This window comes from Montipora foliosa, chromosome 12 (genome assembly GCF_036669935.1).
Source record: "Montipora foliosa isolate CH-2021 chromosome 12, ASM3666993v2, whole genome shotgun sequence".
In the NCBI taxonomy this organism is placed as follows: domain Eukaryota; kingdom Metazoa; phylum Cnidaria; class Anthozoa; order Scleractinia; family Acroporidae; genus Montipora; species Montipora foliosa.
Window position 1 is genome coordinate 24,516,097 of NC_090880.1, and position 12,500 is coordinate 24,528,596.

Genomic DNA, 12,500 nt, shown 5'->3' on the forward strand with positions numbered 1-12,500 from the left:
CCTGAGCGAATATTCTTTGTTTTCGATGTTTCACGTGTTGGCGAAGATTGTGGTGAATACAGGCGTAGCTAACGGTGGAGACGGCAATGTTTAAAGCTATGCCGATTATCTGAAGCCGACGGAATGCTTCTAGGTTCCACAAACAGGTCAAACCAGATACCAAACTGACAAGCCAGGTTACAACTACGACAAGGCGAACTCGGCCAAGCGAAACCACTTGTCGATAGCTAAACCGTAAGCGAAGCGCTAATAATCTATCTACACTGATTTCTGAGGCGGTTAGCAACGACACACTGCACACGGCGAACCCGGTTACGTTAAAGTAAGGCAAAGCACTTTGACAAAGAGATCTGTTGCCTGTAATGTTCGATATCAAGTTTACGAGATTCAATGGTTGAACGATAAATCCAACGCAAAGATCGCTGGCCGCTAACGAGTAGAACAGTGTTCTGGATGAGGAATTAATTGAAACGACGTGGTGGAATACCCGCACAATTAGCATGTTTCCTACCACGGCGGCAAAGAGCAAGAACACATTCACGCTCAGCGCAAGTCCCAGCGAAAAATCCAAAACTGGAGAACTCCCAATAGGTTCGTCCCTATTAAGACATAATTCATCATAGACAGGCAGGGCCATGGTATCCGAATTATTAGAATTTTGGTCCATTGTCTGCTTATCGATTCCTGTGTCCACGAATCAGTTCTCTTGATTATATAGAGACCTTCAAGAAGATATTTTGAGAAAAATGCTTATGGTGCAGAAACGATGGTTGTCCATTAACTTTGAACCGAAATCGGTATGAAAGTCCTCAATGCCATCATGTTATCGCCCGATTTGTTTTCTCTTGGTTGACGGTAGTTCAATAAACCGAGAACGATCGATTAGGGAAATATGTCTTTTCCACGTAGTTCGTCTGTCAAGTGATCGATTTCACTGTCAGTAGCTCACTGCACGAAAAAATGGATTTTCACCAAATTTGAACAGCGCAAATATAATGCAAACATATGTTTACTCTAGAGCAAACCTGTAGCAAATGTGGTAAATGCCACATTTGCACCATATTTTCACACCTGTGTGAATATAGCAGCAAATGCGGCATTTACCATGTTTGCTACAGGTTTTCTCTAGAGTAAATATATGTTTGCATTATATTTGCTCTGTGCAAATTTGGTGTAAATCCGTTTTTTCGTAGATCTTGGGAAGTGTGCAAGATTCTATCATTTGAAGTTACGAAAAAACTTATTAGTCCCTAGACCGTGATAAACTCTTGAACTAATTGTTTCCATACATGAAACGTACGCACTGCAGAACCCATTAATCGTCCTTTAAATAAGTCTATACACCCTTTTAATAAGTCTAATATATGCCGTTTTCCGCTAATGACGTCGAACTCGTGCTTTCAAATTTCATTCAGAAATGTACAAAGGCTTAAAACAAGAAAAGAAATCGGAAAAGTTTATGGCCTTTGTACATTTCTGAATGAAATTTGAAAGCACGAGTTCGACGTCATTAGCGGAAAACGGCATATATTAGACTTATTAAAAGGGTGTATAGTGGATGCAAATTATCCACGCAGGTAATTATAAATCCATTTGGTTAATGGTAAAACAGGTAGATCGAGGTAGTCAAAACAAGCTGTTCTTCATCCTCCAAAGAAACCATGCACGCCTACATTTGCAATATCTTTTGTCTGCATTGGGTATGTTTTTTTCTTTAATAAAAAGATGTCGAGGTCATTTTCTTCGTGTTGACTGGCGTTAAGAAATAAATAGGATTTATCAAATACTTAATTTATGATTTTGTGATCCCACCTGTATACATGAGTGAACGAACAAACCAAGTGAACTTGAAGGCGCATCTGCAGCTTTTAGTTTGAAAGACTGATGATTTGCAGAAAGCCAAAAAAACCCGAAGGATAAGGCATCGAATAAAGTGTCAAAAAACCTGGTGTTAAGCAGGATCCTGCTAGATTTTTTGGAGCTTTTGGTTCTGCGCCTTTTCACGTTTTTGAAGGACTGAACTTTGACCGACGCGACTCACTCTACAGCTTGGATTCACCTCATTTACTACCCCCAGCTTCCAAATTCAGAATGGCACGATGCCATTCATTTCAAGATCCCATTCACTTGCCCTACAATTGCCTCGTAGCGTAGCTTGTGGAAACTCTTGAAAAGTGAAATGACTAAAGTTCGATCGGGGGCGGAAGCGGAATAATGAATAGAGACACAGATTACAATGCTGAAATAAACAATTAATGGTGGACGAACAAATTGGAGCCAATGAGAGATCTTTTGTTTTCGCTCACCAACATGGCGGTGATTACGTCACGTGCAAACCACCTATAACAGCTTAAAAAAAGAAAGTGAATAAGGAATATGTAGCGTTCGAACATTCGGAATAAAAACATTTACGATTTTCGTTAAAGAATAAGAAATAAGGAAAAATGGATATCGAACAACATTTCTGTAGGGAATAATGAATAACTCGTAAAAAATGGAAGGAAAAGGCTAGTTTCGAATTGTACAGCAACAAAAGAACAGTGTCGAGGTTCAGGGGAATAATTAGCATATTGTATTGTTCAAAAGAAAGGAAAATGCAAATTATTCCCCTGAACCTCGACTCTGTTCTTTTGTTGCTGCACAATTCGAAACTAGCCTATTATGAATAACTGAGATCCAATTATTACAATAGACCATTTTACAGTTGTTTGCTTAGATACCTGGCCTATGTATGAAAGTAAAGCTAGAGTTGACCTTGTTTTGATAGATACCCCACAGCTTTTAATTTTCTTTGTAAATTCCAACTAATTAGCATGATAACATCATTAACGTGAGAAAAGCAGGGAGGTCTAATCATTGATCGCTTCTGGCAATTCTTCCTTTCAATAAAACCTGGATCTAGAAAATGCAAAACTCCATAAAAATCACGTTTTTGATTTGTAATTTACATACAAAACGAAAAATGTTAAGGCTTTTTGTCGATCTCACTTGAGTTTAAAAAAGCGGAAATATGTGTCACTCTTTTAAAATAAAGTGGGCTTTTTTAGGGATTTCTCTCTGATGTTGCTGAAGTTAATTTTCTCAAGTTATCGCTTTATTTCGCTTTTTGCAAAAACGTCACTGACGAGAAATTTCTCGAGTAGTTTCAGCTTTTGCCTGTTTCTGTCAAAATAGAAAAATGTAGACTTTTTTCCGCTTTCTCGGTGTGACAAAAACGGTGAAAAACTCAGAACAGAACGTTGTCGTCTTCTGTGCTTCGGTGGTGGTGAAGATGGCGAGCTGCGTCAAGATTAAGGTAAATGAGAAGGTGATGAGGTTTAAGCCTTTCACTTTAATAGTGGGAAACGTTGCTATTTGTTGTGAAGAAAAAGGAGAGATAATAATACCAACCGCAGAAACGGGGTAATTTAACGGGGAAGATTATGACAAGAGTTACTTCGTGAATGGCGAGCCAAGTCAACCAATATCAACACAGCCCGCGTCCTCGAGGAGCCCTGCCTAACTAATTTCGACGAGTAATTAATTACCTGAGTATCCCACTGTCTTGCCGGAGAACTGAGCCACTAAGAACAAATCTTAACCCCCCCCCCCCACCCCCACCCCCGCTCCCCCTGGCCAGATGCCCAGCGCACAAACTTTAAAGCGGTCGAGTTTCAGCTCAATAGCAAGGAAGATTCAATCAGCATCGCATCATGGAAGAAGTCGCCTCTAGTAGTAAATCCCTTGATTTACATTAAGTTTGAAAATCATTGCATTGTTTTCCACCGTAAAAGTCGAAGATTTAAGCCTCATCAACTTTTCATTCATCTTAATCTTGACGCAGTTCGCCATCTTCACCTCCACAGAAGCACAGAAGACGAGTTTCGCTTCATTTTTTGTCAGCTGTCAATCGAGGAGGTCAAATGGAGAAAGCAGAAAAAAGTCGACATTTTTCTATTTTGACTGACATAGGCAAAAGCTGAAAATATCCCTAGAAATTTCTCGTCAGTGACTTTTTTCGCAAAAAGCAAAATGAAGCGAAAACAATAGAAAATTGTCTTCAGCAACATTAGAGAGAAATCCTAAAACAAGTCCACTTCATCTGAAAAAAAGTGACAGTTATTTCAGATGTTTAAAGTCAAGTGAGATCGACCAAAAAGCTTTAATATTTCTCGTTTTGCCTGTAAATCACAATTTGTATGGAGTTTTGCATTTTTCTAGATCCAGGCTTTATTGAAAAGTAGAATTACCGGAAGCGATCACTGATTAGGGGTGCGGTTTTTTGGGAAAATCTGAAAACGGATTCTTGAATCCAAAACGGATACTTCGGATCAAATCTAAGTCCGGATTTTGAGATTCACCACTTCAGCGTTTTTTGGGAAAGGATTTGAGAAAAGTATTTTTGACAAGCGGTTTTCCATGCAAAAACCTCTTTTTTTCCGTTTAGCGCCGTCGAATGCGTTTCCTGATATTGGGTCGGATTGAAAAAAAAAAAAAAACAACCAAAAAAAATCACAAGAAAAGTCTCGAAATAGGAGGCCTGGTACTTCAGCATCATTGCCGTGGAGCCAGGGAACAACAAATCGATATGGCGGAAAAGTTGCTTGATGTTATTGTAGAATTAAGACGTAGTTTTGTCTATGCTGTTACCATGCTCGTTTTATTTAAAGGGAAAAAAATAATGGTTGAACTACGTCGTTACCTTTTTTTTTTTGAAAATGCCAAAAATGTGGGTCGGTCGGTCGGACGACGCCTCACGGAGATAAAATAGAGGATGGCCTAAACTGCAAAATTACCCTCTGTAATCGATTTGTTAGCACGCATGTTTTTCGTCATTTCTTTTTATCGATAGCTAAGGCATTATTTTCTGGTTTCATTTTCATTGAAGAATTTCCCCAAAACAAACCAGTTAACCGCTAAATTTTCTTTTGAAATTGGACGCAACTCTGGGTTTGTTTGTTTGCGTTGTCATGGCAAATAATCTTTTTTTGGATTTTGCGTTTTTTTGACGCTGAAGAATCCATTTATCCGAGAGCACAAATCCGTTTTTGGATTTCCCAAAAAAACGCACCCTTTTGTAGGTCTGTATTATAACAAGGTCAACTCCAGCCTCACTTTCAGTTAAAGGCCAGGTAACTAAGCACAAAAATGTAAAAAGGTCTATTTGAGGTTATGGGAAGACCTTGGACAGCAATGACCAGAACCAGGTTGCTGACCAGCGGTTTTCGTTAAAACAATTGTTTGCCGGGGATGCTCATTCTCGCGGGCTCAGAACATCTGGTTGTGGTCATTGTTATTTAAGGTTTTTCGAGGTTATGTGACCGACTTGGGCACCCCACAATTCTTAGTTTGCACTCACGTGATTAGACAGCCATGTTGGTGTACAAACACAAAAGCAAAATGTTGCTCGCGCTTTGCATAATAATGGCGCCAAATTCCCAAAAGACTTTTTCGCTATTGTTTAGTACACAAATATGACTGCCAATGACGTCAGGTGCAAGCCAATGATAGATTTTCAATTTTCTCTCCAAACAACCACACTGTTGATAACAATATTATACATGAAATGTCGGTGAACAATTTCCTTGCCTTATGATGACCCGGAACAATCGCGAAATGTTTACAACAACGCGAAGTTATCTTTCCAAATGCTCTCGTGGCCGTCGTCGTTTAGCTTCTGTTAGGAAGTTTAAGAAGAGACGATAGCTACGGCATCGACAACGCCAACGCCAAAAAGCAGTGATATTATTGGTTAAAAGAGGAAAGACTGATAGTTCTGCAAGTGCGGCATGCAGAACGTGCGGCATGCATTTTTGTCCAACAACTTGAAATGACCAATTTTCAGGTTTTGACGACAACGCGGACAAACAGAAGTGAATCTTTCCTTCTCTCTCTTTGCTTTTAATCCGTACATACCAATCTGGTAATAGTATATTTCGCCCATATTGTACAACATAAACAAGACGGAAACATCGTGAAACGCTGAGAATGGCTCAAACTAATAGTTTGAAGTGACGTTTTCGTCGCCGTATAGCCTTCGTGGTTTCTTAAACTCTCTGATTAGCGACTGTCAGATTAGAGTACGAGAACGACGACAGCCTGGTTTTCACTAGCGACGCAAGTACAAGCGCAAACATAACAAGCTTATGATAGTGAAAACGAAAGTCTACATAAGTATAAAAATCAGCCATGGCATTCGCTATTTTGTTCTAATGCTCAGACGCGGAGAATCTGGAACGAGGGCTTTAATTGGCCAGACGTGGCAAACTTCCTCGTGTTTATGCTGCGTTTCGTTTTCACACAACACAAGCGAACTCAAGCATAAGCTCAAGCACAAGGAAAAGGAAAATCATTGATCCTTGCGCCTGTGCTTACGCTTTTCACGGTGAAATAAGCGCTCTTATGCTTGCGCCTGCGCTTGCATCGCTTGTGAAAACCAGGCTTGCGAGTACGAGTTTTCTCTACTGGACACCCGCATTACGTTTAAGTAATGATCCGTGTAAGGTGGATAGCAATTTCCTTTGTTATGCGGCAACGGGGCTTTCCCCACATAGGAATGTTATCATTTTTACACAGAGAATGCATAAACCTACAGGAAAGCCGTTAACGCAATAAAATTCATTTACAGCCCACTTTGGAAGCGTGTTTTTCTGTGTTAAAAGATTTTGACCAATCACAAGAGTTGAAAACAAAAGCCAAGAAACGTTTACAATTTTACATGTTCCCCACATACGATTTCTGTGGAATTCATTTAAACTGAGACCAGATGAAAGATGGAAGATGGTTGGAAAGTAAGGATGAATATAATACTGCTTTTATGAAGTTTTGTTAACTTTTGCTGTTTAAGCCAATCAGAAGTAAGTACAGACAATAGAAAAGTTATCACCTTTTTGCATACCAGTTGAATTCCAACATGTTCGTTGCCGTTGTTGCTATCGTTCTTATCTGGACCGTCTCTTAAAGAACGAAAATCTTCGAAATGCGGGTGCTCAGAACTGAGAACTCGTACACCGATTTTAAGGTCGCTATTTTGGCGATGACGACGGCTCAGTTAAACTAATATTTTTACCGTTATGTTATTTTTTAAAGATGTAACGAGTTTTTACAATATCACCAAGGATTCGACAACTGCAAAGAAAATGGAAGAACTTTACCACGATAAAGACAATGTTGACTTATGGGTAGGAGGCCTTGCCGAGGACCACGAAGAAGGCAGTGAGCTGGGACCGACTTTCCGAAGGTGAGTTTCTTTCAACGAACGAAGTGAATTTTGTTTCAAAAACAATTCTGTGGCGCATGGGGATTGACTTGTAATTCTGACTTACTTTGTTACGAAACGATGCATAGCTCAAAATATGAAAAGCCTGTGAAGTGGAAAGTCATTCATTTAATGTACGAGATCTGTACAGGCACCTCTGCGCAACAAGTTCAAGTTGTTGAAAGGTTGTATGTATAACTATATCCAGTGGATAGGTCACAATCCAGAAACGTTGTCCAAGCTTTCGTGCACACATGTGCACTTACTTACCGGTAGATGTGCCTGGAGTGTGCATATTCATGGTTGCGGGGAGAAATACTGAAATCATTGCAGAGACTGAAACTGTTAGATAGAGACTTATCCACCGGACAAAGTTATCGGGCTTTTGAACAACTGAGGAAAACTTGCTTACGGTTCGCTATTGGATACGTACGCACAGATCCTTTGTTCGTAGTACAAATACCAACTACTTCGTAACCGAAAGTGAGATCTTTTCGGGAAATTCCCAATCTGGAGTCTTGCTCTATTGACCACGCTTTCGCTTGGTCAATACTGCAACACCAAGGTTTGAGATTTTCCTATAAAGACAGAACGTTCCAAGTCAATAAGTTGTTTATTATTTGGTCTTATAATTAATTTAAACGGAAAGGATCACTTCTCATCCAGTAATGTGAGCGCTCATCAGTTCATTCGTCGCTCAAGTCTGGTAAACTAACGCGTATTCCGTTAGAAAATAGGTTTATTTTGGGTACAAATGATTACAATTTTCCGAGGACAATTTCGTCGACATTCTCAAGAAGCAAGGGCCAAAGAGATAAGTGCCAATATTCGGCATCAGAATTCTAATTTGCAGAATTCGTAACTATGGTAGAATAATGCCCTAGCACTAGGCCAATTAGCGTGCTCGTTTTATCGGCAATGAGCAGTGGCCATATACAAAGGTAATATGTTCTTTTCCTGTTCCTTTTACGCGCGTCGGCAACGGAAAGGTTACTGACACCACGTTGTCCAGTTCAGGCCACTTGCTTTTTTTTTTTTGTAGTTATCCAGAACAAGTACCTACACAAGTAATTGAACGCAATAAATGTCAGCTAACAAGGGAGCCCATAAGAGGGTTGAGGCTTATACAACCTGGTTTGCGTAGCTACAAGGAGAATAATAAAAACAAATGCTGATTGACGCGCGTAGAAAAGACCTCACATTAGTATTCTATTTCACAACACTCTCACTCGCACTCACTGCTCAAGAGAGGTATGGGAGCGTTGATCGAGCGCCAAGAAGACAATTTTTGCAATTGCGTAAAGAAGCCTGAATAATTCAGGACTTGAACGGGGTTTGAACCCGTGACCTCGCGATACCGGTGCGACGCTCTAACCAACGGAGCTATGAAGCCACTGACGTTGGGAGCTGGTCATTTGTGGGTTCCAATGTTCCCATGAGGATTGAATCAACGATGAAATGATATCTGAAATGGATCAAATATGAACTGCGGATATGAAATAAAGTGACTATGATCCTCGCAGTTATGAACGCAATTTTTGCAATTGCGTAAAGAAGCCTGAAAAACTCAGGACTTCAACGGAGTTTGAACCCGTGACCTCGCGATACCGATGCGACGCTCTAACCAACTGAGCTATGAAGCTGGGAGCTGGTCATTTGTGGGTTCCAATGGGGGTTCCAATGTTCCCGTGAGGAGTGAATCAACGATGAAATGATATATGAAATGGATCAAATATGAACTGCGGATATGAAATTGCGTTCATAACTGCGAGGATCATAGTCACTTGATTTCATATCCGCAGTTCATATTTGATCCATTTCATATATCATTTCATCGTAGAATACGCCTTACTCGAAAATGGCCAACATTCAAAAATTCTTTTGTTTGCTTGCAAATTAGCCCTTGTTGCCTCGTTCAAGGTGAAATATTCTTTTGAATTTTAAGCTTAAGAACGAGGTAACGAGGGCTAGTTTTCAAGAAAACAAGAGAGTACTAAAACAGCGACCATTTTGGAATAAGGTGTATGCAGTGAGAGTCATTTTGTATCATTATTAATCCTCCCTAGGGATCACCCAGCTCACGGGAATCCGTTAAGCCAGATTGGGTGAGAATACCTCTGGGATTTAATCTTCGCGCTTCATGAATAGCTTTTTTTGTTTTGTTCTTGCATCCACTCTACCTTAAACTATGCAGGTGATCCTAGAAAACCAGAGGTGGTGAAAAAAATTCAAGAATAATAAAGAAAACCAATCTTTTCTTGTAGAATCATTATGCTTAACTTCCTGAGAGTAAGAGACGGTGATAGGTTCTGGTATGAGCAATATCTCACCAAAGAAGTAAGTATTCATTTCCCTTGCCTTCTATAAGGTGAGCAGTCACGAGGGGTCATGTTGCACGGACATCTTACAGCCACATGTTGCAGCGACAAAAAACTTGTGTAGTGCACACTGAGGCGACATGTAGCAGGGACCTGTAGCAGGGACAAAATCACAACATGTGCACAAACATGAAAATGTTGCGGGTACATGTTTCAGTGATATTTTGCGGCGACATGTCCCCTCGTGTGAACTGATACTTTTATAACTGTGCAACACCAGTTTGGAGTTGATTTTGTCTCCGCAACATGTCCCATGAAGTTCAGCTTGTGGAGATAGTTATGAAACTGGACAAGTTCCTTTGTTTCATGTTTTTGTCCGTATTTTTGGCCTTTACCCTGCACAAAACACACCTTTTTTTGAGAAGATAACCAATCAAATCCTTTGATTAAGTTATGCGCAACTAATTTGCGAGCCCGTGCGAAGCGAAAACAAAAGATTGTGCAGGGTCACGGTTAATTCAACATCGATTGCAACAACATTGCTCTCGCTTTTGAAAGTTCTAAGGTTTCATAACCATCCCTCGATTAACTATGGTCCACATGGATAAGATCGCATGGATCAGATCTGCAATTACTGATGAGCGAAAAATTCTCGGGTTTGTGTGTCTCGGTCCGTAAAACAGCAAGAAGAGCGATGCCATTATTCAGCCATTTGCAACCGGTATTTCTCTCACTCAATTAGTAATTGTGATAGATTTAAAAATTAGTTGTTTGTGGATTGACTCAAAGATGAATATTTTTAACAAACTGCATTTCCTCAGAACGTACCAGTTTTTGGCACTTCGGGCCATTCATGTTCGTTATAGTTCATCACATCCAGAGATTCGTCCTGTTCTAAAGACAGGCAAGAGACCGCATTAATCGCGTCTCGATGAAGTAAATAGTTAGTGCGCCTCTAGAATAAAATAGCCAGTGGGTTGAAAAACATTTTATTTTAAGGGACGGAGTGCTTATCGCTAACGCCTTTGACCTTCTCTGTGTTGGACAGGAAATCGTAAAGTTCATTCCCTGACACTCGGTGAAATCATAACGGCTTAATACTGGATTCCAAAACCGCCACCAGTATCGCGTGTTCTTTTCGTCCCAGTACTGCGAAGGCGAAAGAGGATTTCAGTGCATACCGCCTAACGACAGCGCCGGGAAAAATCATTGAAAGAAAAAACGACAAATGCCGAAGCAGCCACTGTCAGACAAACGCTTCACGAGCTGGCTGATGACAATGATTCATGCGATGCGGTTAATCCCCTAGCCTAATAGGGATATGTCCACTGTTCTTCTTCATACTCCGCGATATTGTTTGTGTTATATCTCAACCGTTGGTTTCACGTTGCGACAGTGCAAAACGATTAAAGTGATCCTTGCAATGCGAAATAACCAAACGGAATTTAAAATGAAACACTTTGAAAGCAAATAGAATTTAGTCAGTACGAACTCTATAGATGGTATATTTCTTCCTCTACGGGCGGTTTAATGATTAGACGACTGGACCCACCTTGGACCGGTTCAATTTGCTTGAGCTTCCTGGATCGTTGAAAAGAAAGGGGGTATAGCTTTGCTTAAGAATCTCTAATCGATCATCATTATCGTCATTGGTTCATCATCATCATCATTATCAAAAACAGGAGCTCAACAAGGGGAACCTCTATCTCCCATACTTGGCCCAGGACGGTCAAACCTTTACGAGTAGATGAGTTATAGAACGCCGCACTTGGGAGATTCGGCACGCGCCACTGTTGTTAAAAGCCAGCGAAAACAGAGCTATCTCTGATGTCAAAGCGAAATGTGGATACTTTCCCGCGAGAAATCTGTTCCTAAAAATAACTTTACTCGGGAGATGGGTGCCTCAAGGACATTAGTGGAGAAAGGGAGGCTCCCCTTGATGAGCTGCCTCAGTTTATATCACTCAGTAGGAAGGGTTAGAAGAGAATATCATTGTTATTGTTCAACACCATTGTGGACAATGTCCCCTAATATGTTATAGCACGCTCATATATCGTCGTCGTGCGTTACTCAACAGATATCCATGCGATATACGTTATTTGTGGTTGTCGGCGGCAGAAAAGTGGTAGTTTTCCAGCTTTTTTGTCCACATACACAACGCAGAAAGAAAATTGTGCTTTGTCATCAAGCGTTGAATAAATATGACAACTATCCATTCCCTGCTAATCTGGCGACAATCGCCTGATTTTAGCCGACTCGGCCTATGGCCCTCGTTGCGGCTATATTCCAGTGTGAGTATTGCCGCAAGATAGTCCCGGATAATTGTTAATTATAGGGCTTAAATAAAGAGGCTCAATGGATGACGGAGGAGATAATTCAATGTCAAAAACAAAACTTTTGAACAAACACGCGTCCCATTTGATCCTGTCGCGAATATAAATGTATTCATACATGTTACACCGATTTGCTGGTTTGTCGTCACAAGCCCTTCCTCCCTGTTCCCGAATAACACGTTTCCTTTGTTGCAAACGTGCAACCAGAAACCGGCAGACCCATTTAGTGAAACACTTCAAGGAATTAGTGGAGATAGAGGTCCTTTTGATGAAACTCTTGTCAGTAAAATCATCGCAGTCGGGAGGTGAAGAAACGACGACGGCCTACGGAAACGACAAAGGCCCGCAAGCAAGGAATATATTGTGTTGAAGAAGGTTTCAAATGGTCACCGATACGCCTGGCGGCCTATCGCATTTTAATATATTTTTTCCCTTTTTTGTGTTTTGTCGTAAGCGGCAAAGCAACGTTAAATAAAATTTAAATTTTGGATTTTTTAAGTTAGTGACAAATCTCAATTAGTGATGTAATATATTTATTTAGTCTTAGCTAGCAACTCTTTTATTATCTGATGTTATTATACTCAAATGAATCTACAGTAGGAATTTTATTAG

The 12,500-nt window shown here is 40.4% G+C and overlaps 1 protein-coding gene across 2 annotated transcripts in view; it reads left to right on the top strand.

Moving 5' to 3' along the window:
• The window catches only part of LOC137978466 (uncharacterized), a 58,874-nt gene extending 49,157 nt beyond the window's left edge, over positions 1-9,717 (top strand). The window contains exons 25-26 of one of the 2 annotated variants that reach the window (XM_068825406.1): positions 7,069-7,219; positions 9,502-9,717. In XM_068825406.1, the coding sequence (XP_068681507.1) occupies positions 7,069-7,219; positions 9,502-9,604 (254 nt within the window). In that variant the 3' untranslated portion in view covers positions 9,605-9,717. The remainder of the gene's footprint in view (positions 1-7,068; positions 7,220-9,501) is intronic. The other variant, XM_068825407.1, reaches the window with a different exon arrangement.
• The last annotated feature ends 2,783 nt before the right edge of the window (positions 9,718-12,500 follow it).